The 27,436-nt window shown below is 49.8% G+C and overlaps 10 protein-coding genes across 10 annotated transcripts in view; 5 read left to right on the forward strand and 5 right to left on the reverse strand.

Moving 5' to 3' along the window:
* Positions 1-1,957: 1,957 nt before the first annotated feature.
* BO85DRAFT_485167 (putative cell morphogenesis protein (PAG1)) lies at positions 1,958-10,214 on the forward strand (the record flags this gene model as incomplete). Its single annotated transcript, XM_025663306.1, has 5 exons — positions 1,958-2,035; positions 2,121-2,208; positions 2,344-3,095; positions 3,151-6,699; positions 6,753-10,214. The coding sequence occupies 5 exons, from the start codon at positions 1,958-1,960 to the stop codon at positions 10,212-10,214; spliced, it is 7,929 nt and encodes a 2,642-aa protein (XP_025519357.1).
* Positions 10,215-10,619: 405 nt separating this feature from the next.
* Positions 10,620-12,455, forward strand: BO85DRAFT_446592 (uncharacterized protein). Its single transcript, XM_025659539.1, has 3 exons — positions 10,620-11,025; positions 11,111-11,301; positions 11,466-12,455. The coding sequence occupies exons 1-3, from the start codon at positions 10,860-10,862 to the stop codon at positions 12,198-12,200; spliced, it is 1,092 nt and encodes a 363-aa protein (XP_025519358.1). The 5' UTR covers positions 10,620-10,859; the 3' UTR covers positions 12,201-12,455.
* Positions 12,456-12,700: 245 nt separating this feature from the next.
* Positions 12,701-13,573, forward strand: BO85DRAFT_517613 (alpha/beta fold hydrolase; the record flags this gene model as incomplete). The annotated part of the gene is made up of 1 exon (XM_025664921.1): positions 12,701-13,573. One exon carries the CDS (start codon positions 12,701-12,703, stop codon positions 13,571-13,573), a length of 873 nt encoding a protein of 290 aa, XP_025519359.1.
* Positions 13,550-15,843, reverse strand: BO85DRAFT_475522 (cytochrome P450). Its single transcript, XM_025662733.1, has 9 exons — positions 15,386-15,843; positions 15,293-15,328; positions 15,012-15,233; positions 14,310-14,950; positions 14,122-14,233; positions 14,011-14,061; positions 13,932-13,957; positions 13,788-13,861; positions 13,550-13,709 (listed from the first exon to the last, which is right to left on the reverse strand). Exons 1-9 carry the CDS (start codon positions 15,699-15,701, stop codon positions 13,655-13,657), a joined length of 1,533 nt encoding a protein of 510 aa, XP_025519360.1. The 5' UTR covers positions 15,702-15,843; the 3' UTR covers positions 13,550-13,654.
* A 403-nt stretch (positions 15,844-16,246) lies between these two features.
* Positions 16,247-18,270, reverse strand: BO85DRAFT_391320 (uncharacterized protein). Its single transcript, XM_025656802.1, has 3 exons — positions 17,665-18,270; positions 17,250-17,600; positions 16,247-17,201 (listed from the first exon to the last, which is right to left on the reverse strand). The coding sequence occupies exons 1-3, from the start codon at positions 18,036-18,038 to the stop codon at positions 16,355-16,357; spliced, it is 1,572 nt and encodes a 523-aa protein (XP_025519361.1). The 5' UTR covers positions 18,039-18,270; the 3' UTR covers positions 16,247-16,354.
* Positions 18,271-18,620: 350 nt separating this feature from the next.
* BO85DRAFT_485172 (fungal specific transcription factor domain-containing protein) lies at positions 18,621-20,819 on the reverse strand (the record flags this gene model as incomplete). Its single annotated transcript, XM_025663307.1, has 4 exons — positions 18,621-19,078; positions 19,133-19,377; positions 19,429-19,830; positions 19,879-20,819. The coding sequence occupies 4 exons, from the start codon at positions 20,817-20,819 to the stop codon at positions 18,621-18,623; spliced, it is 2,046 nt and encodes a 681-aa protein (XP_025519362.1).
* A 1,502-nt stretch (positions 20,820-22,321) lies between these two features.
* On the reverse strand, positions 22,322-23,239 carry BO85DRAFT_196683 (uncharacterized protein). The gene has a single exon (XM_025654481.1). It carries the CDS (start codon positions 22,951-22,953, stop codon positions 22,396-22,398), a length of 558 nt encoding a protein of 185 aa, XP_025519363.1. The 5' UTR covers positions 22,954-23,239; the 3' UTR covers positions 22,322-22,395.
* Position 23,240: 1 nt separating this feature from the next.
* BO85DRAFT_196675 (CENP-S family protein) lies at positions 23,241-24,254 on the forward strand. The gene is made up of 4 exons (XM_025654480.1): positions 23,241-23,540; positions 23,596-23,719; positions 23,841-23,874; positions 24,018-24,254. The coding sequence occupies exons 1-4, from the start codon at positions 23,508-23,510 to the stop codon at positions 24,133-24,135; spliced, it is 309 nt and encodes a 102-aa protein (XP_025519364.1). The 5' UTR covers positions 23,241-23,507; the 3' UTR covers positions 24,136-24,254.
* Positions 24,255-24,878: 624 nt separating this feature from the next.
* BO85DRAFT_475526 (uncharacterized protein) lies at positions 24,879-26,521 on the forward strand (the record flags this gene model as incomplete). The annotated part of the gene is made up of 6 exons (XM_025662734.1): positions 24,879-25,118; positions 25,174-25,207; positions 25,261-25,509; positions 25,573-26,139; positions 26,195-26,293; positions 26,514-26,521. Exons 1-6 carry the CDS (start codon positions 24,972-24,974, stop codon positions 26,519-26,521), a joined length of 1,104 nt encoding a protein of 367 aa, XP_025519365.1. The 5' UTR covers positions 24,879-24,971.
* Positions 26,522-26,579: 58 nt separating this feature from the next.
* BO85DRAFT_507086 (benzoate 4-monooxygenase cytochrome P450) overlaps positions 26,580-27,436 on the reverse strand; it is a gene marked incomplete at its 5' end in the record, with an annotated part of 2,120 nt that continues 1,263 nt past the window's right edge. The window contains one exon of the mRNA XM_025664385.1: positions 26,580-27,336. Coding sequence (XP_025519366.1) covers positions 26,733-27,336 — 604 coding nt within the window. The 3' untranslated portion in view covers positions 26,580-26,732. The remainder of the gene's footprint in view (positions 27,337-27,436) is intronic.

Raw genomic sequence — 27,436 nt, forward strand, 5'->3', positions numbered from 1 at the left:
GAGAGCGGTTGCCGGAGGGTTTCCAAAGACAACGATCTGTGACTCAAACCTTCCGAGGAAACAAGAAACGTAGGGAGGATGTGTAGTACAACTCTAAAATTGAAGTCAAAGTAATAGTCAGAGCATCCTGACGGTCTATCTCTCTCCTTTTATTTATCTATTATACTCAGTACTACTATTGCCTTCCCTCGTAGTGGGGAATTCCCATTGGCCGACCGTTGACCGAGATGGCGTCTGGTTCGGAAGGGGACTTCGGCCCTGGCTTGGCTGAGAGACGATGGAAAGTGGCGGCGGAGGCCCTTGAGCCCTGAAGGTGCAGCCGGTAATGACCAGTTGTTCCTCTGTTTCATCTGGGGCGATCTTCCGTAACTCGCTGCCGAGTTCCTCTGCTAACCGAGTTCCGCCTTTCCAGGTCCTGTGCCACTTTCAGTAATTCTTGTGATAGACTGGCATATGAAGGCATCTCTCTGTGCCGTTCTCCCGCAACCCCGTGGAGGTGGCAAGTCCGGAGTGTCCGAAAATCTGGAGTTCCAGTCAAATTGAACTGCGAATCATAGTTTCCTGTTCCGATTGCCAATCAGGGAAGAAAACGGGATTCAGGTACAAGAACGTATAAGATGGTTACCTACTAGTAATACTCGCATAGTCCATGCATATCCGATTCTTTATGCTTCGTATACCGACTTCAAAATACGCACACCGACAGCCAATTCTGTCAGCTGTCTGCAAGGATGCACTGGAAGACCCCATCTGCTCAAGCAGGTGGTGGCTGACCATGGAAAATGCTTGCTCGTGACTGCGGCACATCTTCTGCCTGTTTTCCGCTCCTGGGGAAGTTGCACCCGTTCCGCACTTTGTGTACTGGTTAGTGCACCAAATGTTCTGCATACACTGGCAACCCTTCTCGCGGACGAATTCCGCGCCATCTTAAAACACTCTGAAATGATTCCAGTGTTATCAGGTATTTATTTTATAGGACTTGGACTTGCTGCTACACTCATGAAAGCCTGCTGGTATAGCTCGAACTCTTTTCTTCGTATAATTGGAGTAGAAAAAGGAGTGTGTTGTGTCAGACTGTTGTGGGCTTCGTGTCATCGTGCCCTGCTACTCCGTATATGCGACCCATATCTATACGAACCTTCTATTCCTAGATCTCGTCGCACTGGTAAGCATCGGTGCTAATGGAAAACGGCTCTCGTAAGATCGTCATCAATCGACTTATATCACTCAGGATGGAAGTTCAATTGCCAGTATATCACATGTGATCCTGTCCGGGAATGCTTCGCTACTATATATTGGTTCGCATTCTTCACAAGATCAATTTGCGGATCATGTTCTTGGCTGTCTCCGCACTGGTCATTTTACTTAAAAGCAATTTCATTCTTCTTGTACCGGGACTACTACTATGGTGAGTAACTGACATTACAAGCAGTAATTATCTACTGCTAGTAGCCAAGTTCATATTTCAATTGACTTAAAGTGGCCATTTCAAGAGTTCTGGAATCTGAGAATCTTATGGCTTCTACTTGTTTCTCACATCATGATCGGCTATGATAACCTTGTTGGTTAGGCATCTGGTAAAATCAATGGTGTGAATACTGAAGAATGCAGTGTGTTACAGCATATAAATGCATCCTAACATGTAGATCAGCAGCCATAACTGGTGAAGACTATGTGAACAGTTGTGACCCTTGACTAGTTTGACTGGAACCAAAGTTTCGGGGTGCTTCTTATCTACCGATAAGATTGGCTGGGGGTGAGTATCGTCAATATGGCCGACTATACTATATACTGAGACATAGGAAGTCCCCTTTCAAAGGAACAAAGATAGAGTATCGAAGAAAACCCCCTTAAATATGCATAATAAAAGCGTGGAATGGTGTAATGAGCGAAATGGGTTCTAGGATCATTCTGATGTGCTGATTTTCTTTCCTGAATTTGATCCTCGGGGGCCGGTATGGTCCCCGTGCTCCAGAGCCTCTCCGGTCGCGAGCAAAGGCTGGAAAGCTGCTCCAGCAACAAAGCTCAAGTGACGGTACCTCAATCCCAGACAACCACCCTATCCCATCGATTTCGTCTCCAATCTAATGTGCGGAAGATAACCATGCACTGTTTGCAAGTGCACCCAGGTTCTTTCGCTCCAACTGAAGAGAGCACTAGCAGGCAATGAGTGGCGTTTGAAACCCGGACAGACGTCGGACAACAGCAGTACGTGACTCCGTCTTCTATCGCTCGGTCGGACCTAACGGATTCTCGCTGTGATGGTCTTAACCCTGCTATCTATCGCTTCTAATGGATCTGAGTGATTGGATCATCGCGCGTCTAACTGGTTGTTCGTGGTAGTGGCTTCACATCCGTCGATCAAGGCTGGTCCCATCCAGCCAACGCCATTGCCCCTCATCCCTGACGATTCGAGCCCTGTGTCGCACCATAGCTTTTCAACTCCACCAGAACACCTTGTCACGAGAAGTACGCCATCGTCCACCGTGCACAGTCGGGAAACTTCCACGGTCAGAGGAGGTGCCGACTTATCCGCCTTAACCCCTTCATCCTCACAACCTCAACACTCTCGCCGCGGCAACTCCCATTCCAAAAGTCCCGAACCAAGCGCTGGGAGGTCTGGTCTTGGGTACGACGTCGGCTTGGAGAGGAGACCATCCAATTCTTACGGTCATCATCGAAATACCTCGATTGTCCATGGAATCCAACACTCCCGAAATCCCAGTTTCGCTGCCTCTACAACCTCTACAAGCCCGCTCAGTCCCGAATTGATCGCTTCGCTCGGCCGCGGTGGTGCCCCCGACCCAGAAGGCACAGGCGCTGTACGGATGGAGCAGAACGAGGGACCCTCGGGCTTCCAGGGCCAAGGGGCCAATGGAGCGGTGCACAGTCTGCAGGGCACACTAAGCACCATAGAGGATAGAGATACGGATGATGTCGCTGATGGGACCCTGGCGAGTACAGCTCACAGGAGAATGAACTCCAACGGAAAGCCGTGGCAGGAGCGGTCCCATAGCCGTTCGCACTCGAGGCACCATTTTGGAGCAGAGTCGAAGACGGTTGGGGAATACGCTTTGCACCATCTCTTCAATTCCGTAAGTGTATACCTTTTTTGGCCGAGCGTAACCCGACTGCTGACAGTGGCCCTAGTTTGTAGGTCAAGCGGACAACAAGATCAACCAGGCTATAATGAAGCTGGGTGAGTCAGACGCGCCAGTTGAAGAGGTATGCGGACCGGGCGTCGATTCAAACTTTGATCAATTGATCTCTGCTTTGGGTCATATCGCGCGAGAGAAACCGAAGCCTCTGATTGATACGATCATGCTATGGCGAAAGGCCAAAGGCGATGCTGCTATTGTGGCCAAACAGGCCGCTGGTCAGAAGACTACATCTGAAAATGGGTCCCTGATACGCCGCAACACTGAGCCACCCCAGATCATCGCAGAATCGGCTTCTCAGACTGACTCGGCGTCTCCTGCGACTACACTTTACTCCCGGCACGACGATGTCATCTTGGCGGAGCGGCGTGCGACGGTGTCCGTTTACCTGGTTTGCAGGGTTTTGATTGAGATATTCAACCAGAGCAGTCTTGCTTCGATCACATTGGACATGGCGGACCGCTTGGAGGATATAGTCTTCGGTCAACTCAAAACAGTAGACCCCGAACAGATCTCAGCTTCGCCTCTTCGCATGGCGAACTGGAGGATTTACTCCCAAGTGCTAGGGATCATGAGCGAAAACAACTTCACCAGCGTCACAGCTCGGTTTTTGGCAGAGCTTGAAAAAATCCAGAAGGATGAAACACTTCGTGGGCCTTCCAGAGATGGTGACGCCAAAGCCGAACTCCTAATCCTAGGGATGAGGCATATTCGGATTAAGACCCAACCCGACTCATGGGCTCGCTCTTGCGAATTTTTACGCTCACTGGCCCGATTGTTCGGTAACTCTCATGGGCAACGGGTCAAACAGGCATATTGTTATATCTTTGAAAAGTTACTCCTACCTGTGGCTGCAAGTCCCAACTCTGACTTGACGTTGCCCAAGTGGAAAGACTTTATAGAGCTAGTCCAGTCCCGTCTGTCACAGATGCTAACCAAGCCTCGTCATTGGACTGTGGCTTTCCCCCTCCACGTGCTGCTCTTGTGCGTGTCGACGAAGGAAAACTTCTCCTCACAGTGGCTTTCACTGGTCCAGTCGCTCCCACCGAGATTAAAAGACCGGCCAACGAGAGGGCCTGCCCTACAGGCAATGTGTCGCTTGCTGTGGACCTACTTCTTCCGGTATTCAGAATCGCCCACAGCTACACTGCGTAAAGTCGACGAGGTTTCGAAAATCGCGCTTCCGCCGGGCAAAAGGACATATCTGAGTACAGAACCGGCCGTTGCAGAACCTCTTATCCAACTTATACGGATGATTGGCTTTAAGCATCCTGACGTCTGTTTCAAAAGTATTATCTTTCAAATGATCAGCTCGGATCTTTTTCTCTCCGGGAAAGAGCTAAAGATCGAACAGATGGAGCCGGAAAAGATGGTGATTGGAATCAGGTCCTTCCTCGCCATGATGACAGACATCGAGAATTCTGATCAGCTTTGCCCTCCCGTGCCCACCGGTTCGATCCCTAACCCATTCACCGACATGTCCTCTCCAACCTATCTCCACCGTCCTCAGTTCCTGGCTGACCCCCGGCTTCCAAATGCCCGAGGGAATAAGGGGGATGCAGTATCACGGCCTGTAAACACAGCAAGACTGAATGAGAATGTCAGAGACTATTATTTCCGGTTCTGTGACATCCTTGGCAAGATAACTCTTTTATGCGACAACACTTTCGGAGGACAGGCAGCACTGGATGAGAAATTCGGCGGGACAACTCCCAAGACCCCGATTGCGGAGGCCTTCAGTTTTGGAAGACGGGATGATCATCCTAACATTCTAGATCAGAGACAGGGCTTCTACGATCTTCTTCACGTCGCGGTCCAAGCCCTGCCTCGCTGTTTATCCGATCGTATACCATTCAATTCTCTTATCAATCTGCTTTGTACTGGCACTGCTCATGTTCAAACAAACATAGCGTCCTCATCTGCCGAGTCGCTGAAAGCAATTGCACGGCAATCTCATGCCCAGCAGGTGACGATCGGTTTCGCAAGGTTTATCTTCAATTTCGACGCGAGATATTCCACCATGTCAGACGAAGGCATGCTTGGGCCAGGCCACATCGAATCTACATTGAGATTGTATGTCGAGTTGCTGAGGATCTGGATTGAGGAGATCAAGCAGAAGACTAAAGATGCAGCGGCGGACTCTGGCGATAAGTCTGGTACTGGGAGCAGAGCTCTGCAATTGGACCTTTCCAGCGTTCTCGCCCAGGTCGAGGAGGTGGAGTCCCACGGCTTATTCTTCCTTTGCTCGCAATCGAGGAGGGTTCGCGCTTTTGCGATCACCGTGCTCCGCCTTATTACGGAATTTGACAGCGCCCTCGGCAAGGAGAATACGCGAATCATCCGGATCTTGGAGGCCGACTCGCAACAGATATTGGACGTCAATGACGAACAACTAACTGTGGCTGAGAGGAGTCGCATCCAGAAAGGCAAGCGAAGAAGCGCCACTCAAAACACGCTGATTGAGCTGTGCAGCAGTGAAGTCTCCTATGACTCTACACTATGGTCGAAGGTATTTCCCAATATCATTCGGATCAGCTTCGAGACCTGTCCTTTCGCTGTGACGTTGGGCCGTGAGATCGTGTGTGCGAGACTTGTCCTGATGCACAAGACGATTACGTCGCTTGCGGAGAGTCCTCAGTATCCTCAATACGGTCCGATTGATGCCATTCAAGCTCGCTCATTCGGTAGGAGTAACACAACCGCCGAGATCTTGATTGAGCAGTGGAAACTGTATTTGGTCATGGCCTGTACCACCCTCAACAGCGTAGGCGCACAGTCCCAGAGTCAACTGGCAAACGCTCAGCATGCACGGAAGGGATCGAAAGGGTCACAACAATCGCAGGATAAAATAAGCTCCGCCCGAAGCCTCTTTGCCTTTGTGATCCCGTTGCTATCAGCCGAGCGTTCTTCTATACGAAACGCTATAGTGATTGCCCTAGGCTCGATCAACATGAACCTATACCGCACCCTACTCGAATCTCTACAGTACGCCGTTACGACTTGCAACGAAGAAGCTAAGGTTCGGATTGGTACACATTATCGTTCTCCGAGCGGCCCACGGCGCAATCGCAAGACAGACCGGTTGCGGACTGAAGTTACGCATGTGTATAAACTAACGTCCCACTTCCTCAAAGAACCCGAAGTCTACAACGATGACTGGATTGTCAACAACCTTGTCACCTACGCAAAGGACTTGCGGATATTCTTGAGTGATGCCGAGGTGCAGAACGACTGGGAGTTTCAGCGCCTTCGCTTCCACTACTGCGGGCTTATGGAGGAGCTCTTCGAGGGTATCAATCGTACCAAAGACCCCTCCCGCTGGATACCTTTCGAGTCAAGAAAGTCTTCCTTTTCTCTTATGGAGGACTGGTGCGGATACTCGCCTAATCAGTCCCAGATCTCGCAACGTGAGGAAACAATGCGGAGGAATGCCATCTCACAGAACCATGAGGCTGGCGAATTGCGTAATACTGCCGCAGCCATGGAAATAGAGAAGAAGAATCTGCGCGCAGCAGCCCTTAGTGCAATGGCATCCTTGTGTGTAAGTTGTACTGACTTTCTCATTCCATTCGGGCTACCAACTGACTTTTGTAGGCTGGGCCGATTAGTATCACCACAGAGAGCGGGTCGGTACTCCAATTTGACGTGGGCCGAATGCTTTCTTGGGTTGATATCATCTTCAACACAATCAGTGACAAGTGGCACGCCATTGGTAGACGGGCCCTCAAAAATTTAATTATCCACAATAAGGAGCACTCATACTTGTTGGAACGGTCCATCGAGATGTGCTATGTCACAGAGCGACCGAAGGCATTGGAGAGCTACTTTGAAGTTGTAACCGAAGTGCTCATCGAGCATAAGGATTATCCGCTTGGGTTTTGGAGAATCTTGGGTGCCGTACTTGTTACACTTGGTAGCCCGAAACGGGAGATCAGAATGAAGTCTGCTAAGCTGCTTCGGATTTTGGAAGAGCGACAACAGAAGAGTTCAAGATTACAAGACTTCGACATCAGCATTTCCGACAAGACGACCGCCGTCTACAAGCTTGCGCAATTCGAGACCTCGAAACGTTTGGCGAAGCAACACTCTGACCTAGCCTTCACTCTTTTCTCCGAGTTTTCATTGCACTTTCGGAATCTGCGGCCGGACAGTCAGCGGAACATGGTGGCTGCCATCCTTCCATGGGTCCAGACAATGGAGCTTCAAGTCGATCCGAATGGCGGCCCAACAGCCAAGTCATATATGCTTCTGGCCAATTTGTTTGAGATTACGATCCGCTGCAGTACTATTCTTCCAAACGAGGTTCAGGCCCTTTGGCAAGCTCTGGCCACCGGCCCGCATGGTGGCAATGTGCAACTAGTGCTTGACTTCATCATCAGCCTCTGTCTGGAACGAAAAGAGCAGAACTTTGTGGATTATGCCAAACAGGTTGTCGTGTTCCTGGCAGGTACTCCTGCTGGCTCCAAAGTCATCGAATTTTTCTTGTTGCAGGTCGTTCCTAAGCACATGGTACAAGAAAGGAAAGATATCACGCCAGCGCCACCTGATATCCGAAGCCTACCTTATGTCACAGACCTCGGAACAGTACTTCCTGTTGGGAACAAGCAAGCCGGCCTTTCCTTGGGCCAAGTCGCGCTGATATTTCTCGTTGACTTGATGGTTGCGCCCGTTACACTGACCATGGACGATTTGGTCAAATTACTCCATGTTGTCCTTATACTCTGGGACCATTATACGCTCACTGTGCAAGAGCAGGCCAGGGAAATGCTGGTTCATCTGATACACGAGTTGATTGCTGCAAAGGTTGAGGATGACGCGCCCATCGAAACACGGCAATCCATTGAAGACTTTGTGGAATCGATCCGTAAGAGCGATCCGAAGGTTGTGTGGGAATACGAAGACGCCAGTGACAAAGAAGATGAAGAGGATGGCAGCCGTGTTCCGCCGTCAATGGCTTCTGTCACTCGCCAAGTAGTCGGTTTCTTTAGCCTTGGATATGAGGGGCTGAACGACCTATGGGCGAAAGAAGCGTTGAACTGGGCGACGTCATGCCCGGTGCGACATCTCGCCTGTCGGTCGTTCCAAGTGTTTCGTTGCATATCCATGTCTCTCGACTCCCGGATGCTGGCTGATATGTTGGCTCGTCTGTCGAACACTATTGCAGACGAAGAGTCGGACTATCGAACTTTCTCCATGGAAATCCTTACGACACTTAAGATCATTATCAGCTCTTTGGCGCCTACTGACCTGCTGCGTTATCCCCAGCTGTTCTGGACTACATGTGCGTGCTTGAATACCATCCACGAAACGGAGTTTATTGAAAGCGTTGGCATGCTTGAGAAATTCCTGGACCGTGTCGACATGAGTGACCCCATGGTAGTCTCAGAGCTCATCAAAGGCCAACCGCCAAAGTGGGAAGGTGGCTTTGATGGTCTCCAGGATTTGATCTACAAGGGTCTCAAGTCATCTGAATCATTAAATCGAACACTGGACATCCTGCACCGACTAAGTGCCCTTCCAAACAACGAGCTCATTGGTGATGGTAACAGGTTATTATTTGCCATATTAGCCAACCTGTCTCACTTTTTGCGTCAGTTTGACTCCGATGTTGACGATCCCAAGACATTGGCACGCGCGACACTGCTGGCAAGGGTCGCTGAAAGTGAAAGATGCCCCCGACTAGCAGCTTCACTGCTCGGGTTTGCCAACGGCCAATACAAGGCGGAGAACGATTTCCTGAACCATATTATCACGGAAATTCGGTCTTATTACTTCCCCCGCCAGGATGTTCAAAGTCTTATTTTCCTCATGGGCTTGCTGACCAATACAACAAACTGGTTCCGCGTCAAGGTGATGAAAATACTATGCGTGCTGTTACCTGACATGGACATGCGTCGTGGAGAAGTGACGTGTCATGGGCCTGACCTGATCTCTCCTCTCTTGCGACTGCTACAAACGGATCTCTGTCCCCAAGCTTTGCAGGTCATGGACCACATCATGACGGTCTCTGCCAATCCAATGGAGAAGCATCACATCCGGATGAGCATGGCTTCCTCGTCGTCTTCTCGGGCTATCCGAAAGGAGTACGAGCGCGTGCAGAGCTTGTATGGCATACCAGAGCCGACCGGATGGTCGATACCCATGCCTGCGACGCAATCAAGCATCACACGACACAACGTCCATGCAGTGTTCTACACCTGCGCGGAGGTCGACCGTATGGAAGTGCAGGAGACAGCACCCTCTGAGGTGGAGTTCCACGCCGACGAGTATAACGACACGTTCTTCCCCATGCGGGCGGACACGATGAAATCTATCGATACGCAAACGGACGGCAACATGGGCGACATCGTCCAGAAGCTAGACAGTCTGGATGACTTCTTCGAGGAGACAGACCCGGTGCACGCAACGCTGGACCCTATTTCCGGTTCAACCCTACGGGGCTTTACTGGTACATTTGCCGATACCAACGCCAATCTGTACGATCAGCAAACTGCGCCAATCCTTCGCAAGTCCCTTGCCCGAACCGCCTCAACGTCCTCTTTTCATAATGGACTTGCCGAGTCCCGTCCGTCCAATCTGCGCTTCGACAGCATGGGAACACCATCTCCTGGGACATTTACGCCTCAGCCTCAGAGCCAAACTGCACGGCCCGTTTCCCACACGCGCTCCGTCACGTCTCCAGTCAATCATTTGTTCACGCCCCAGAGTTCTAGTGCACACCATAACACGCCCGCGATCGGATTTGAGTCGGCATTCCTATCCGATGACGAGATTGAGGACGGCTTGGCTGATCACAAACAAGCCATGCCGCATCCTATTAGTCAAACGCGCAGTGCCACGGACGGGTCCTCTTCCCTTGAATCCATGATCCGCAGCGGTATGCGACGACTCACCGGCGGGGCAGCTACGAATCGGGAAAAGGAGAGACAGCGTGATCTGGTTCGAGCTCAACAACGAGCAATGGCTCAGACGGCCAGCTCACCGCGCGTGCCCAAGGTGCCTGCGGAGTATCTGACGGGGCCAACGAGCAACCCTTCTTCCCCAGCACAACAGTGATGGGACTGACCATCACTCTAACCCTCGTGCGACCTTCTTTTGCTTTGATATTGTAAGCCGGTGCTTGGTGTGATTTGGCGTTCAACATACCCATTCGTCGATGTTTCCTTCGTTTACTCTTCCTTGACGTCTGTTCGCCTGCCCTCGTTTCATCATTTCCTTGGCCGTATGTAGTACAGACATCTATAGATTAATTAATTGAATCAGAAGATATATAGACGAGAACATAGTGATATGGAGTGGTACAGTAGTAGTGTTCGGGAAGTCCAGTGGGGAGAGTGGATGCCTCACGGTCCAGGCGGCGGGCCCATCCCGTGACGCTTCCCGACGCCATACCGCATCGGGGCTTCCCCGCATTGAAGGCAGGAAAGGGAAGATCGTCGACTCTCAACTTTATTCGTCATTCCCCAATGATGCCCCTGGCTTGAGGTACTTGAAGAATGGAAAGCAGCGGAAAGCAGCGGAGTTCCACCATCCCAGCACTCCACCGGGCCGAGGGGTGCTCGGTTGTTCTCCAACTTACAGCTGCTCGCTCCCCCAGGTCACTACGCTTCTTACTTCGACGAATACTATCTCTTCCTAGCACTACTCTCTGTGTGATACCTTGAGTAGCCTCTCCCATTATCGTGTAATACCTCTTTTGAAATGAGTTTCTCGCGTGCTCTGCCCCTTCGCAGTGGAAGGGGTGCCTTATTCAGAGCATCTCCTTCGACATGCCGTCTCACGCAACACTACGCTCTGTCTGGTCGCACATTCTCAACTTCTGCGCAACGGGATGCTACATGGGGATTCATTGGGCTGGGCCAAATGGGTAGGTATTCGCAGGTCGGGGAAGCCTTCAACGTCTTTCAATGGCATTGTCGAATTGACATTGACAATCTCTTTGTCTACTACAGGCTACAACATGGCTAAGAACCTGCGCGCTAAGATTCCTGAGACGGATACCTTGATTATTCGAGACGTGAATGAAGAGAACATGTCTAGATTTGTGAAGGAAGCGAAAGAAATCGCTAGGAGCAGCGGCGCTGCTGACGACGTTTCGGAGGTTCTGGTGGCTCAGACCGCGAGAGAACTTGCGGAAAAGTCGGTAAGTTGATCGTTCCGATTTGGGGCTTGTCACCGCTCGATGCGAGCCCTACGTGGCTTTATGATCGGACATTGTTTGCTACTCTAAGGCTACATATTTGGGGTGCTATAATTATTCACAAAACCCCGCATTTTATTGGGTTTGTTTGCTGATGAATTGTCCAGTCCGTGATCATCACCAGCCTTCCAGGGCCGCAGCATGTCAAGGATGTCTATCACTCTATTCTACGAGAAGGTGAACTTCCCAAGCTAGAAGAAGAGCGACTGTTCATCGATACGTCAACAATCGACCCTGCTTCATCAAAGGAAATCGCGAACGCTATACAAACCACATCCCAAGGGCGCTTCGTCGATGCACCTGTATCGGGTGGTGTGGTGGGTGCGCGTGCTGGCACATTGAGCTTCATGTTCGGTGCCACTTCGCAGACTGGTCAATTGCTTGATCGCGTGCGATCCGTGCTACTCATGATGGGGAAGAAGGCGTGGCACATGGGCGCCCCGGGAGCCGGCGTTTCAGGCAAACTGGCGAACAATTACATCCTGGCGATCAACAACATTGCGACCGCGGAAGCAATGAACCTTGGCATGCGCTGGGGGTTGGATCCCAAGGCTTTGGCGGAGCTTGTTATTTCGTCGACTGGCCGGTGCTGGCCTATGGAAGTTAACAACCCCGTACCTGGTGTGGTCGAGACGGCACCGGCATCTCGTGGTTACGAGGGAGGGTTTGGAGTGAGTCTTATGAATAAGGATCTTCGACTGGCCATTACTGCTGCGGAGGAGTCGCAAACACCTTTGGCGCTGGCAGATACTGCTCAGAAGGTGTATAATGCTGTTGAAGAGGAACACCGTGGGAAGGACTTTTCCGTGGTGTACAAGTGGCTGAAGGAGCACTCGCAATGATCGGCTGGTACGGCCTCCGGTATTGTCTGGATGAAGTATATTTCCAATCTGGCAATGAAGTCTCTATTATGGATCATAGAGTACATGGCCATGACTCTTTCACTTGCCAAGCCTGTTCATGATCTGCATGCATTCAAGTACCTATCAGCTATTATCTCATTTATATATATGACATCCAAGCACCATCACTACATATTGAAGGCCCGCCACAGCGCAATGTTATGGATAACTGCCAAAAGCTAGCATGGATTCCATCCTCGTATCTGACCCTGAAACCTTCAAATCCACTAGTCAGTCCCAGCCCCAAACTAAACTAGCCCACCCACAAAACCAAATGAATGATCTGGCGTGATCTGACAAATCCACAAAACCTAACTATGACTCCAACCACCCCCTCCCAGATACAACCCTCCTTAACCCTGCACTGCACATCCCCATCCACCATCACTCACATACTAGTAGTATTAGTATAATACCCAAACCCCAATCTCAAACCAAAAATGCCCCCCCTCCCCACCCAAACCCACGGCCCACCCACCGGCCACCCGATCCTAATAATCCCAGGATGGGAAATGACGCCCGAAACAGAAATGCACGATTTCGAGCCCATCTTCACCAACATTCCCAACTCCAACTTGCACCGAATCTACATCGCCCTACCAGGAACGGCCTCCACCCCAGCAAGAAACATCACCTCCCTCGACGACATCTACCACCACCTCGTGCACTTCATCGACACTACTCTAGGAGATGCTCGCTTCATGTTGATCGGATCCTCCTGCGGGGCGTATCTCGCGCGTGCAATCGCTCAGAAGTACGTGACTCAGATAGATGGGTTACTTCTCCGAGTGCCGTTGGTTCAGCCGGAGGATGGGAAGCGGGATGTTGATTCCTCTCTGGAACCATTGATTAGGGATGAGGGGGTTATGGGTAATTTGACGGATGAGGATAGGACGCTTCTTGGGGTTGAGAACGGGGGGAAAGTGCTGGTGCAGACGGAGGGGTATGTGGGGGAGTTAGTGAGGAAGTATCGCGAGGTGTATGTTCCTGCGGAGGAGGGCGCTGATAAGGGGGTTTTGGATCGGATAAGGTGGGATGTGGGGAGGTATCGGTTGAGTGAGGGGGTACTTGGGAATGGGAATGGTGGGGAGAAGTTGATGGCGCCGACGCTGGTGGTTTGTGGGAGGCAGGATGAGAGTGTAGGGTATAGGGATTGTTTGGGTCTGTTGGAGAGGTATCCGAGGGCGACGTTTGCGGTGCTGGATCGCGGGACGCATGGGTTGCCGGTGGATGCGAGTGAGAGGGGGGTGTTTGGGGCGTTAGTCAGGGATTGGGTTTTTAGGGTTGGGGAGTGGAGGGATAGTCATCATTGATTTTGTCTTGGTGGGTTGTAGTATGTACAGTTTGATGAATTGGGGTAATGTTGGGGGACATGGTTGGTGAGGATGTAGGGGTTATGGTTTGCGGGGTGAGAGTTTGACGAGGAGACCTTCTTGTTTGACGAACCACCTGTGATAGTGTTAGTATTGACCTGGCTGGTATGATATGTTTTGGATTCGAGTTGTGGGTGGATGGTAGTATACGTACCAACATGTTTCCTTCCATGGCTCTTCTGGGTTCGCGAGTTGAATGTCGAAGCGGTTGAGGAGGGTTGGGATCATCTATTTCTCGGTTAGTTGATGTTGAAGGTCGATTGTAGAGATGGTATCATCAAATTTGAGTAGCTATTACCTTGCTCATTTCCATCCAGCTGATATCTGTGAGAGAAGTTAGCTATTTAGTTTGTATAATGACGATAAGGTAGACGTACTCTTTCCAATGCAGAGTCGGGAACCACCACCGAACGCAAAGAAGTATCGTCCTGATATTAGGAGGGATATGATTAGCTGAATAATAACATAATGTGGAGGTATGGACTCACTCATATCGCCTGTCTTCTCTCCTAGCCATCTTTCAGGGCGAAATGCTTCAACATCGTCGCCGAATATACTGGCGTCGCGATGGACGACCCAGGGGTTGACGCCCACGGTTGTCTATTATTTCATCCAGTATTAGTCCACAGTCCTTCATTGGGCAGTCAACAAGCCCTGGATACTGAAGTCATCTTACCCCCTCCGGCAAAAAGCACCCATCAATAACAATCCCCCCCTTAGGAACAACACGAGGCAGAGTCATCCCTACAGCCGGGTGCAGTCTCAATCCCTCCCACATGCACGCCTGAAGATATGGCATGTCATTCGCCTGGTCCAGCGTAACCGGATCCGAGAATTTCCCTTGACGTTTCCGCTCTTCAATCTCATCCCTGAGCTTCCTCAGGCAAGCTGGCGTCCTCAGCAAATGGTAGATGATCGATCTGATCGAGATAGCAGTAGTATCAGAGCCCGCAAAAACATTCGACGTAGCCATTGAGAGCACGTCATCATCTGACAGTTGATTTCCTTTCTTCTTCTGCACGTCAAAGAGCTTGGATAAGATGTCTTGCTCTTCTTTAGCCTCTTCGACATGCTTCCCCTCTCTACGGGCCAGGATCTCACGAGCTGCAATCTGTCGAATCGTACCATGGCGCGCTGCGATACCCAAGCGACTTCCGATGAGAGGCGTCATGTAATCATGCAGCCAATAAACCCAGGGTACTTGGCCCACCCAGGAAGCCGAGCGAAGTGCGTTCTCAATCTGACTGAATGCGCCACCGTCTGATCCGTTCTCGAGGAAGCCAAATGATTTGGAGAATGTAATTTCTCCAATGACATCTGCGTGTTGCGTTAATTAGAAGGTACGTAACATGCATTGAAGATCTTTGGGAAAACTTACCAAAAGCAAACAGCTGCACCCACTTCCCCATATCAACAGTTGCGTCAGGCCCTTGCCGGTGCAGACACTGCATGAGTCGTTCGACGACTGCATCTACGCCATGCTCAAAGTCCTTGAGACTACTCATCGAATAGATATTGTTGACGAGTCGTCGCTGAGCACCATGGATAATCTCACTTCGTTCTGCAAAGAGATCGAATTTACGACGACCTTGCCAAACGCCTTTATTTTATCTCAGCCAAGTTGGACTTCTGTACAATTGAGGCGGTGAGTGGACTCACTGTACCAATCACTCTTTTCGAATCTGTTTCCAGCCCCTACACGTTGAAGCGTCAGCGCTGTGACGAAACAAAATCAGATGAAAGCGGCCATACCATAAATCATCTGGATGGCATCTAAATCTGCCACACTGACTTCGCTTGGCCCGACACGAACCAATTTGCCATATTTCTCATGAAGACGAGGATACAATCGATGCATATTGCCTTTGTCTGAGAAGAATACCAGCCACCATCGCGAAAGACTGGCCCAGAAAGGACCGGGGACTTTAGCTAATGAGCTGTAGAAGCGGATGTATAGAACGTAAGTGATGAGCGAGAAGATTGCCAAGAAGGCAATATATGGCAGAAAGTATGAGACGGGTTCATGATGTGTTGAATCAAGTCGAGTTAAGTCGCTAAGCAGGCCCATCTTGGTGAGTTGTTTGGTGATGAATTGATCTGGATGAGTCTTGGGAAAGCATATAGAGAAGTAGAGGAAGAAGAGGTCGATTAAATAACTTGAGAGTCAGTGGCACTGATCAGCACCAGAAGGACGTTGTGTGTCGGACTGTAATTACTGCTGGCCGGGTAGAGGTCATCTTTCACCGACCTGCCACTGGTCGGTTGCGGGGGCGGGTAGAGGATCTGCGGGGTTCTCAGCTTCATACCACGGCACAAGGTAGTGTATTCCTCTTAGTGCAACGATGCATATACATAATGATCGCTGGTATTATTAGCATCGGCCGGAAAGCTTAGGACAATTCCCAAAAATCAGGAACCTCATTTGGTGCTGAGAATCAAGCTTGGAACTAAAGGTTCCACTTGAGGTGGCTCATAGTGGTATGTTTCGGCTTCGGTAATATTACCATACAGCACCCGAAACCAATTATAGTATTCGTCTTGACTACAATCATATTGTGCTAAAGGTTATGGGGATTACACCTGCATCATTTAGATATTAGCCTGGAACCGTGTGTCAGCAAATGGCGAGGAAATGTCATTGAAATTCAGCCAAATTATTGACTACGCTATGCCACAATTCGCAATCAGACTGGAAAAGCCCAGCATAGTATCCATGTCTCCTCAGTGGGTGTTAATGAAGCCGGCAAAATATTCTTGAACGCTATTCGCCTCGTCAAATTGTGCTGCATACCCCAAGATCCCATCAGGTCGAATGATGACGACTGCACCGTTGCTATCAGACACCCTATAGGCGGCATGGGCCGAGCCCTCTGGGTCGTAGTAGAGTCGACCGATTGTCGGAATACTGAACCTTTGGTCTCCTCCAGCAGGTCTTTGAGCAACCAAAGTTATAGACCGAGCCATGCTGCGAGGAAGGCACTCGATAAGCTGTTTCACTGTCTTCACGGCACGGGTGAGTCTCTCCCCAGTCTTCTGAGGATGTCCAGCCAGTAAAAGAATTGTCCAAGCGCCAACGTTCGGCATCAGGTGGAGCAATCGAATCGGTAGTCGTGATCCTGGAGCATATATCAAAGCATCTGGAGCTCTCCAGCCCGCTGATATTGCTGTCGCCAAGGAAGGCTTGTTGATGACACTCTCGTCATAGTGAACTCCTAATCCGATACAAAAATCAATTGTATCATCGAAGACCTTGGCAAATAGCTCATTCGAGCTTAATGATAGATCCCTGTACCTGTCAGGGACGGTCCCCGAGATGGTAGCTGAAAAATCCTTGTCAAGGTTGATTAGATATTGCGCTACAGCACGCCGCTCTCTATCATAGCTGCGAAGCACATCGATACTATACCAGCCTTTCACAATGCCGCCGAGCTTCCAGGCTAGGTTTACTGCATCATGGACGCCTGTGTTCATGCCCTGCGCTGTGCCAGATGAGTGTGTATGACAGGCATCTCCTGCTAACAACACTCGGTCGTCGTTATAGAAGCACTCTGCTACGCGCTGATTGATGCTGTGGTGGAAGTCAGAAAGAACCTGGAGACACGGAAACAAGACTCACCCATATAAAGTCCACCAGTCTATGGTTCCAAATTCCAATGTAAAAGGTTCCATGGACTTGACAGCTTCCACCTTTGCACCCTCAAGTGTAAGCTTATCCCCGTATTTGGCGAGCAATTCCTGTGTCATAGCAAAACCGATCCGCTTCACACCATGATCTAACTGAACCCATAGCACATTCCCATGGCTTTTGGATTCAATGGAAGCGAAGCCAATATCAGCATCGGGCATATCAGTCTTGAAGCGCCCATCGATTCGTACCCATCTGAAGTTGGTGTGATCGCCTTCAAACGAAATGCCAGCGAGACGTCTCACAAGCGAGTGGCTGCCATCCGCGCCAACGATGAATTTACTATTCAGCAATATCAGCATGATTCTCTTCAAAACAACAGCAACATAGTGGACTGCCTGCATACCTCCTCACCGTCAGTCTCCTACCCGAGCTAGCCTCCGTTACATGTGAGACGACCTTATAATCGTCATCACAGGCCTCCTCGACGTCGAAGCTATCTAATCTCCATCCGATGTACGGCTCGCCTCCAAGCGCTACATATGCATCTCGTATCACCTCCTCCGAGTACTTCTGACGAATATTCAGACAGTAGTCCAGGAACGTGCCACGCATATGCTGGTACATAATTTCCCAGCCTCGGGCCGTCACCCGCTTGCCATCTCGGTAGGTCACACTATCGCGGGCCACGTAACCGATTTGGTTCAGGTCGTCTAATATGCCCAATTGGTCCAGCAACTCAAGCGTGCGCGGATGGAGAGTTGTTGCTCGACCATACATGGCTTGTTCAGCTTTGTCATGTTGCTCTGTGCCGAGCAATCAGTGAAGCTTAGCCACTTGGGGGGATTCATTAGAGGGAAGAAAGTGGGAAAGTCCTTACCAACGAGTAAAGTGTCCACACCCTGTCTAGCAAGTGCATACGCAGTAAGCAAGCCAGTAGGCCCGCCACCGCTAATGAACACGTCTGTTTTTCTGGTCTCAGCCATGGACGCTAGAAATGTTCCAGTAGTATGTGACAAGAGGAAAATGGGACGTCAATGGATATAAGCAATGCGCTTGTGGCAGAGTGAATTACTTTGAACTTGGGCAATGACTCTGCGAATTCTTAAAACAGTGTATAGTGTCAGCTAAGTGTTGCACAGGAAAGCGTTAGAAACCCCTCACACATGACCTTGTCATGTGCGGGGTTCATGCAAGATCGCCTTAGAGATTGGCGTTTTTAAATGAAGGGTCAGGTAGCTTGGTAGCTCTGGACCATGTCCTGTTCCTAGGAAGTCCTCTATGTTGGCCAGGTGGCTCTCTCTTCTTCGATATTTTAATTCAATTTTTAGTAGGCTGAGCTTCATCATGCTATGGCGATCATCAGAAGAATGATGGCGCTGCCAACCAAAGGTCATCCCATAGCATCTGCATCAGAGAACTATTCACATCATCTTCACTCCAGAGAGAGTCCAATGCCTCAGAGAATTGGGTATCTAGAGCGCCTTGGCTGGAACCATCGCCAACCTCTGATCCATCGAGACTGAAGATATTCGGTGCTTTAGATAAATTTACATCATGGCCCAAGTGTCGGTCTGTAGTTTGAGGCGCAGGTTTTTCAATATGCACACTGGTTTCATGCCCTTGGCCGCCTAGCACTTGAGATAGGGTCTTCCGTAGGTTGGTGGCGCAGTTTCTGGCGGTGTTGCTGTACAGGTCCATGTTTTCCAAGCAGTCACAGCAGCTCTTCCAAGCATTTCCCAAGACTGGTTGAGAAAATCTAGACTTCATAGCAGGGGATGCCTGTGCCAGTATAAGAACAACGCCAGCCGTAAAAGCATCTAGTGATTTAATTCAGCAGCCGCCGCTTCATACTCGTCATGGGGAGCACATACAAAAGACATTGTACCACCACACACTTGCCAGTTCCGTCGTCGAGATTTCATTCATGAGATGCGACAGCTCAATCGCAGTCTCGACACATGATGCCGAGCAGCTGATACTGAAATCCACGGCTATTCTGCTTTTCAACGGTACTTGTTGGTGTCGAGGGTAGCCGCCCGCTTGACGCGGTGGCAGATTGTCACGGCAGAACTTGACGAATGTAGGACGAAGAAGCAAGATCCTCAGATGAAGAAATCTGGGGCAAAAGTCAGTGACGTATCATCAAACGATTCGCAGTAGCGTTCACCTTCCCCTCAACAGGCTGCTTTCACGACGGAATGGTCCAGCCACACCAACGGGCTGCTGTGCATCACGCCATTGTAGAGCCGCTGGGAGACTTGATTCGAATTCCAGAAGCTCCTCTTCTAAACTGAGCAAGGTCTGTGCTATCTCATTCTCGGACTTTGGCCGTTCTGACTGATCAGGAGACCCCCCGTCCTCCCAAGGCTCATAGACATCATATAGTATCTTTCTGAGTATCTTGTATAACTGCAGAGTTCTGACATAGAACTCAGCTTTTGAAAGCGTGCCCGCTGGCGATTGGCAGGCTGCTGTGCTTGAATCGAGAAGTTCATCATCAATAGCTTCTGGAAGAGGTACTGCGGAAGAATGAGTCATGGGAGGACGACCCAGCATCATGCTACTTGCACTTGGGGTTTTGTCAGTGATATGAACGTTCATAATCTGATTCACTCACAGATCAAGCATTACACATCCATGCCAGACACGCCTTCTCATCTGTATTTGGGCCGGTGTCCTAGGTCTATCGGCCTTAAGAGAATGCATTCCGAGAGATTGAGCGATTCTGCAAGCAAGGCCGATTATATTCCAGCATCTCGATGGAGATTCGCCTCCTTGCAAGTATTGCGAGGTCAATAGTAAGGTTTGTACTAGGGCTAAATCACCTTTATCAAGTGACATCACATTCAATAGTCGCTGCGAACGCTGAAAGAACTCCTCCGCTGTAGCTTGCCGCGCTGTATGATCTAGTTTAGAAAAATGGCATCCAAGAGCAAATATTATGTTCAATGCGCAATGAAACAGTGCCGGGGGCACGTAGGCATCTCCTAAACCCAGTCCGGACGAGATGGTTTCCGTGTCTGTTTCCGTATCTGGCGTCCATAAGCGCCTATAAGCGCGAAGAAAGTTTGGTTTATGAACATATGGATACAGACTGTGAATTTTATCGAAATAGAAATTTAAGAGATAGTCCGCCAGTTGTCGTGGTGGTAGATCGTAGGCTTTGACACTCAGACTATTATCAGCCACTGGTGGCATTGGAATTGATGGTGTGCCAAAAGTCGCACTCGGAACCGGATTTGTTGTTGATCGTCCTTTTTCAGGCTCTTTTGTTGCAGATTCTTTGATCTGATTCAGAAAAGACGCGACCGATGAATCACCAAAGAACTCGTCCTCGCTCTCTGAAAAGCCGAAGAGTCCGTCGGGTGTTATGCCCATTGCGGTGATTCGGCTTCGGCTTCCTCTAGAACTCCGGAAGCCCGAGGCTTGCCTTGTTCTTAGATTAGAGGCATTGTGTCCGTCATTGCTCATGAGGGCATTTTGAGGGAAAGCAGTGGGACCATCCTCTGTGTGTGCTCGCAAAGGCATGCTCCGAGAGTCAGCGGTATCGTCATTCATATTACCTTGTTGACTGACACCACCTGGTGTTCTCTGTCCAATTCTGGGTTCTACTGAAGCAAGTGGGCTTCCAGACGCAGGAATGTGGGTGGCTCTTGCAAACGCAGCTCGATCAACGGTGTGTAACCGGTGTATATACCTGGAAATGACAAGTACAGTTGGCCCGAGGCTTCGTCCACTATCCACAGCAGGGTCTTACTGGTTATCTTGAGCTTTCCTGACACTTTCCACGGGATAAGAGCACGAGGTCTCTCGTCGCTTGCATGGGCCACAGCTGGGCTCAATGCCATCGCAGCGGATTTTTCGCGCACGACATGGTAAACAGGCGAGCGCGATCTTTCTTCTTTTCCTGTACTGCTGCGACTAATCATAAGTTAGACCGACGCTGCCACTTTGTGTGGAAGCAGGTATGTACGTACCATGCTGTATTTGAGCAAGCAAATAGAAGCGCGGGGTACCCTGTCGGCAAGGTCTATGGAGAACAAGTATAAACTGCTGGGCTAAGCTAATGTGTATCTGTTGTAACTATACAGACAGAAGATGCTGAGTGTTGTAACTTGCAAGTGAGTCGGACGACTTGTAGTATGTCCCGCTGAATACCCCAGATAAGCGGGGCGTACCGCCCCCAGACGGGGTAGCGTGACCGCTGCCCGTTGCGAAGAGGAACCGCCTCTCTCAACATTCGTCCTCCCTAGAATAAATTGATGGATTCTTAAGAGCATTGTATTTCTAGTTACTTCACATATCTTCTGGGGCGATTGGAATAGAGTGAGATTAATACATAGTGAGGAGACTGCTTGGCAAAGTAACAGTGGCCTGAAGCATCGTACTCAGGATATTCGCCGACGTCACGGCATAGAGAATGCCCTCGCTTTACGAACTTTGTTTCCCAATCCCTCATCAAGAATGTATGGTCGCCTTGCTAGGCTTTGGCTTGCTTCATTACTCTCGTTTTCCGAATTTTCCCCTCATATTGAAGCAAAAGGAGGAATCTTACCCCACGGGGTGTCATCCAACTGTATCGGAGGTGTATCGGTAGCAGTATCGGATACCGTACCGGATGCTGTATCGGCAGGTGTTATCATGTGTGTGCCGAGAGCAGCTTCTTCTAACATCAATGACCCATTGATCGACGCGCCCTACCGGCTTTATAAATGTATTTTCCATGATTACTTGTCCAGACGGGATTGCCAAAAGTTGATTATGCATTTATAATTCGACATAATCACTGTGGTTGGGTTGTGGTCCAAGACGCTGATGGGGAGCCCGATACTACACTTGCTTTCGTCTATGACGAGATCGTTAGGCATGTTGACCAGTTCAGAAAATTAACCTTGACTCTATTATGGCCCACTACAATTCTACAGTCTTTGAGGAACCAAAATATCTGCGTCGTAAATTAAGAGGCAGCGCAGAAAGGCCACCTTGATGCTTTATCTTATTACATATATTATAACACCACCCGTCTTTATGGTACAACCTCAGAAAGACCCCAATCTCCAAAGTATATGTTTCCCATCCAAGATCATATTATCGAATACAAGGGAGAGAAAAGAAAAGGGTCAAAAGACACGACCTACTCCTTCTTACCAGCGGCCTTGTCATCCTCCGACTCACTCCAGTCCAGTAGCTCCATAAGCTGTTCCTCAGAGAGATTGTGTGTCCGGCTCTCAGCCTCCTTCTCCAGGTTCTTCATGTACTTCTTCTGTCTCTTCCGAGCGTTCTTTCCCCACTCAGGGACGCCGCTCGCCGTCGCGAAGTCCTCTCCATCTTCAATCTCATCGTCCGTGTTCTCCACTTCTCCGAGGACTCGACCAGCTCCGGCGCCGCCACGAAGCTCATTAGCTGACATCTTCGCCTTCTTTCCATCCTTCTTGGCTTTTTCCTTCTCCAGCTGCTTCTTGCGGTCTCGGTCATGCATGAACTTGAAGAAACGCTCGATGTATGGCCGGACGAGAATGTAGCCAATCACGGACAGAATGACCTTCGTCCAGCGGTTGATGCTCACATCGGCGAAGGAGGCATAGAGGTTTCCGAAGAATCGGGTAAAGATGGTCTCAAAGAAGCTGTAGAGTTGACCGAAAAAGTCGTTGAGAGCGTCAGCGGCAACTTCGCCGGGATCGCGGGTTGCCATTTTGGAAGATATGTTTTGTTTTCAGGTCTGAAGTGGCTGTGTGTCCGAATGCTGCTGGGTTGCGTAGAGGGGAGGTCGCCGGCTTTGGCCGGAAGATAGTGGATGTTTTGTTGGGAAGCTTTGTCGTGGGGTTTCGGAGGCTCAGGAGGCAGGCTCGCGGATCGTATATAGTGAGTTGATTGCAAGGCAATTGTTCTGCCTGACAGACCGACACGACAAGAGTAAGGAGAAGTCCCTGGTTCGGTGAACAGGCGTGGAACTCAATGGACAGTAGAGAAGAATTCCGAATGTGGAAATGGGTCGTTCGGGTCTAGCGTCATTCCGCGTTCGGAGTTATGGATTCTCCGGGAGGGGCTGAGAAGCCAATCACAACTGATCTCGATTTGTATGTACGCTCAACGCGTCTTCTGGGACACGAGCATCGCGCGTCGAAGACTGCTGGATCGATCAACGATATATCCCATCCTGTCGCCACGGACACAAGCCTGTTTCGCAACAACTATCAATTTTGCCATAGATCAAGCATCTTGCTTTTCCGATAGCCTCGATCGAGAATGGAGCAGAACGAAGAAGTCAATCTTGAAGAGGTAAGTATACATCATCCATAGCATACATGGCACACAGTAACAAATCGTCTTGCAGCGCTTGAAATCTGCTCTCTGGTTATCGATTGGAAAGATCGTGGATGAAGAGACCATTAAGCTTGGTGTCAACGCCACCCCTCAGTTCATCGGAGCTTTGACTGAAATGGTCTGGGCCCAGATTGGTAGGTTCAATGTGTACACCACCAATTCGCAGACGATTCTTCATGCCGTTCATTCATTGCATGGTGGCTTTCGTCATGTATCGATCACTGTAACCTGTAGCTGACTAAGGATGATGAACAGAGACGGTCAGCCAGGATCTGGAGTCATTTGCTAAGTAAGCCAGATCCCTAAGCCTAGATTCCCAATTAGCAGGGCCTGGTTACCTTGTTTTGATGTGGTCGTGACCTTCCAGGGGCGATCTGGATAAGGATATGCTTGACCCTGGTTCCGGGCTAACACTCGGCATTTCCTATTTAGGCATGCCGGGCGCTCAACAGTCAATGTCGCAGATGTGATGCTACTTGCACGCCGTAACGAAGGACTGGAGTCTATTCTACGAGCATTTGTTGAGCAACAGCGTGAAGAAGAAGCTTAATTGGTTGGGATAAATCCCCACGTCTGAGCTTTGCGCGGCTTCACGCAGCTTTGCGACTAAAGTGTGGCAGCGGGAGCAGATAAGGCGGCTGCCCATCGCTACCATCCAAAATTGCCGCTACCTTTATTCTAGAAGCCTGCGCGCAGTGCTGCTGATCTCTTGAGACTGACAAGTGCTGGACACCAATGATAGAACGATCTGGTTGCCCCGTTTCGTGTGACAGCTGCGGGACTGGGTATTACTCAGTGTCATGTGTCGGATTCCCGGAGATATGACGCCACTGCCTAGCACCCCACAAAGTGAAGAATCGAGCTTCACTCCCCAGACTCCATCTCAAGCCACCCCGTTCTGATTCTTGGCCGCTTGCAGTTGAGCCACTTCTCAGCCAAATATTTGAACCTGAATTAGCGCCACTCAGTTCCAGCAAATCACAAGCTGCTAGTTGGAGCACTATTTTTATACGCAGGCCAGTAGCTTGGCGTCGCGCAGGAGAATGCAACATCATGGATGTTGTAATGGTTGTCAAAGGAACGAGATGCAAATGAACCAATCAAACTCGACGGTCACTTCATACATCATGATCTGTCAAACCTAATTCAGACGAGCAGCTTATAGTACGATAGATCTATGATCTCGGGTGATCATGATCAACGTCATAAAAACGTCTAGGATGCTGTTCGCCTTATCTACTCTACCACAGTTAGCTCTCCATATAAGATAATTGAATATTTCGACTTCCCCAGGTTATACACTACTAGTACTGTATTTCTACCAGATGACTACAGAGTATACAATTCTCACTGTTGTCGAAGACACCAGAATTTGCGTCTGCAAAAATGTTGAACACTGCAACCGACTCTGTCAACACTTATCGAACAACCCTTAAAACCACGCCTGTCATGAAGGCAGCGCGCTTCCACGGTCGCGGCGACATCAGGGTTGAGGAAATTGAAGAACCCACTTGCGGCAAAGGGCAAGTGAAGGTGCGCTTCACGCACATGGCAATTGCGATGTATGCGCTGACAGATCTACTCATAGATGCGACCATCATTTGTTGGAATATGTGGCAGTGGTGAGTTCACGATCGACTTCTGTGTCGAAGACCCCCAAACTTACTCTCAAAAGACATCCACGAATACTCCGGAGGCCCTGTTCTAGTTCCAGAAAAGCCTCACGCAATCACGGGAACCAGCTTGCCAGTAACACTCGGTCACGAGTTCAGCGGAGTCGTTGAAGAAGTCGGAGAAGACGTGACCCATATCTCGCCGGGACAACGAGCGGTTGTGCGACCGACCATCTTCGATCGAGAATGCACGCCATGCAAGCAGGGCTATGAACACTGTTGCGAGAAGATTGGTTTCATCGGGCTTTCAGGTACGTACATATCCCTACAACATATGGTATACATGCAGACCTACATACTAATTAACTTGGTAGGCTACGGCGGTGGATTAGCGAAATACATCGTAGCACCCGCAGAACACTTCTATACGATTCCAGACAATGTGTCTCTCGAAGCAGCGGCATTAGTCGAACCGTTGGCAGTAGCCTGGCACGCCGTGAACATATCGCCATTCAAGCCAAATGACAACGTCTTGGTGCTCGGGGGCGGACCTGTCGGTATTGGGATCATCCAGGTTCTCAAATTACAGGGGGCAAAGAACATCATGGTCGCGGAGTTGACGGAGAATAGGAAGCGGTTTGCTTCCAATTACGGCGCAACTCATATTCTGGATCCGCGAGAGGTGGACGTCGCTACAAAGGCACGCGAGTTGACCGATGGCGTGGGAGCGGATGTTGTTTTTGATACGGCTGGTGTGGAGGTGGCTTTAAACGGTGCCATCGCCGCATGTCGAACGCACGGAACAATCGTAAACATTGCTGTGTGGGAGAAGCGACCAGCCATCCGAGTCAACGAGTTGATGTATAGTGAAGTCAATTATACGGGGTCAGCACTGTACGATGAGAGTGCGTTCCGAGAAGTCATCCGAGCACTTAGTTACGGTGAGTTGTGCGGTCTCGTTCTAGTACTTATCAAACGTTCCTGATCTTTATCTAGGGCAATTAAAACCCGAGCGGATGGTCACGTCGAAGATCAAGCTGGATGACATCGTGGAGAAGGGATTCCAGGCTCTATTGGATGATCGGGACTCCCACTGTAAGATATTGGTTGATGTCCAGGCTTCATAATACAGGGCATGAACCCTAGCCACTATATCATAATCAATGCCTTGCCTTATTGCCACATGCTGCTTAGACATGATAATAGATGATTGTTATCAGGAGCCATATCGGCTTCGAGTGATAATATAGTACTGGCTACCGTATCGTTTTGTAGTAACTACTATCAGGGTTTGCATAGTACTATGACTATATAGTGGGCTAATTGTTTGGACAAAATATGCAAGGTGCTTCCCATTTGGACTTTACAAGTAGAGCTCTGTATTTCTCAAAGTAGACAACGTATAAGCATCAAGTGGAGATTCTTTTAAAAAAGTGTACCCGTGAAGAAACCGGTGACAATATTATTTTCCAAAAAGTCCCGCCACTCTGTATTCCCGATATCTTAGCTATCTGCCAAAAGCATTCCCCTCGTGTTAGACACGTTCCTTGACGGTGGCTTTAACATGATAATTCGAGTACGCGATGCCGGAGTCTGTATCCTTGTCCCACACGAACCTATCCTTATCCAACATTTTCAGATCAAAGCGATAGACCATCAAAGCGGCCGTCAACCGAAGAACCTGCAGGGCTAATTCCTTCCCAAGACAAGCTCTAGGACCCGAACTAAACGGTTTAAACGCCTCATGCACATCCCGAGCATAAGGACTGCCCTCACCACGCTCGTACCAACGCTCGGGGCGGAATTCATCCGGGGCATGCCAGTACCGGGGACTCCGCTGCATACTATACGTCTCGGTATAGACTTCGGTTCCAGCCGGGACGTAGATGCCATCAATCATCGCTCCAGGCGACAGACGGGACGTAAGCTTGCCCGCCACTGCGGGAGTAAGACGGAGAGTCTCGTAGACACATCCATTCAGGTAGGGCAGTGGCAGCAGTTTCTTCCCAGTGATATCATCAATGCTCTGGAAGTTGCGCAAGAGTTCGCTTTGAAGTTCTTGGATCACTCCTGGAGTTGCTAGAAGTCGGTAGAATAACGCTGACATGATTGTCTCGGTTGACTTGTAGGCGGCGAGCCTATAAAGAGAAGGAAAGCGCGATTGCTTCAGTCATTGTTGCAACACGCTCTATTGTGCTACCCATGTTGGGTCTCAAGTGTCTGAGGGGGGGGGGGGGG

The sequence above is a fragment of the Aspergillus piperis genome (assembly GCF_003184755.1).
Source record: "Aspergillus piperis CBS 112811 unplaced genomic scaffold BO85scaffold_3, whole genome shotgun sequence".
Classification (NCBI taxonomy): Eukaryota; Fungi; Ascomycota; class Eurotiomycetes; order Eurotiales; family Aspergillaceae; genus Aspergillus; species Aspergillus piperis.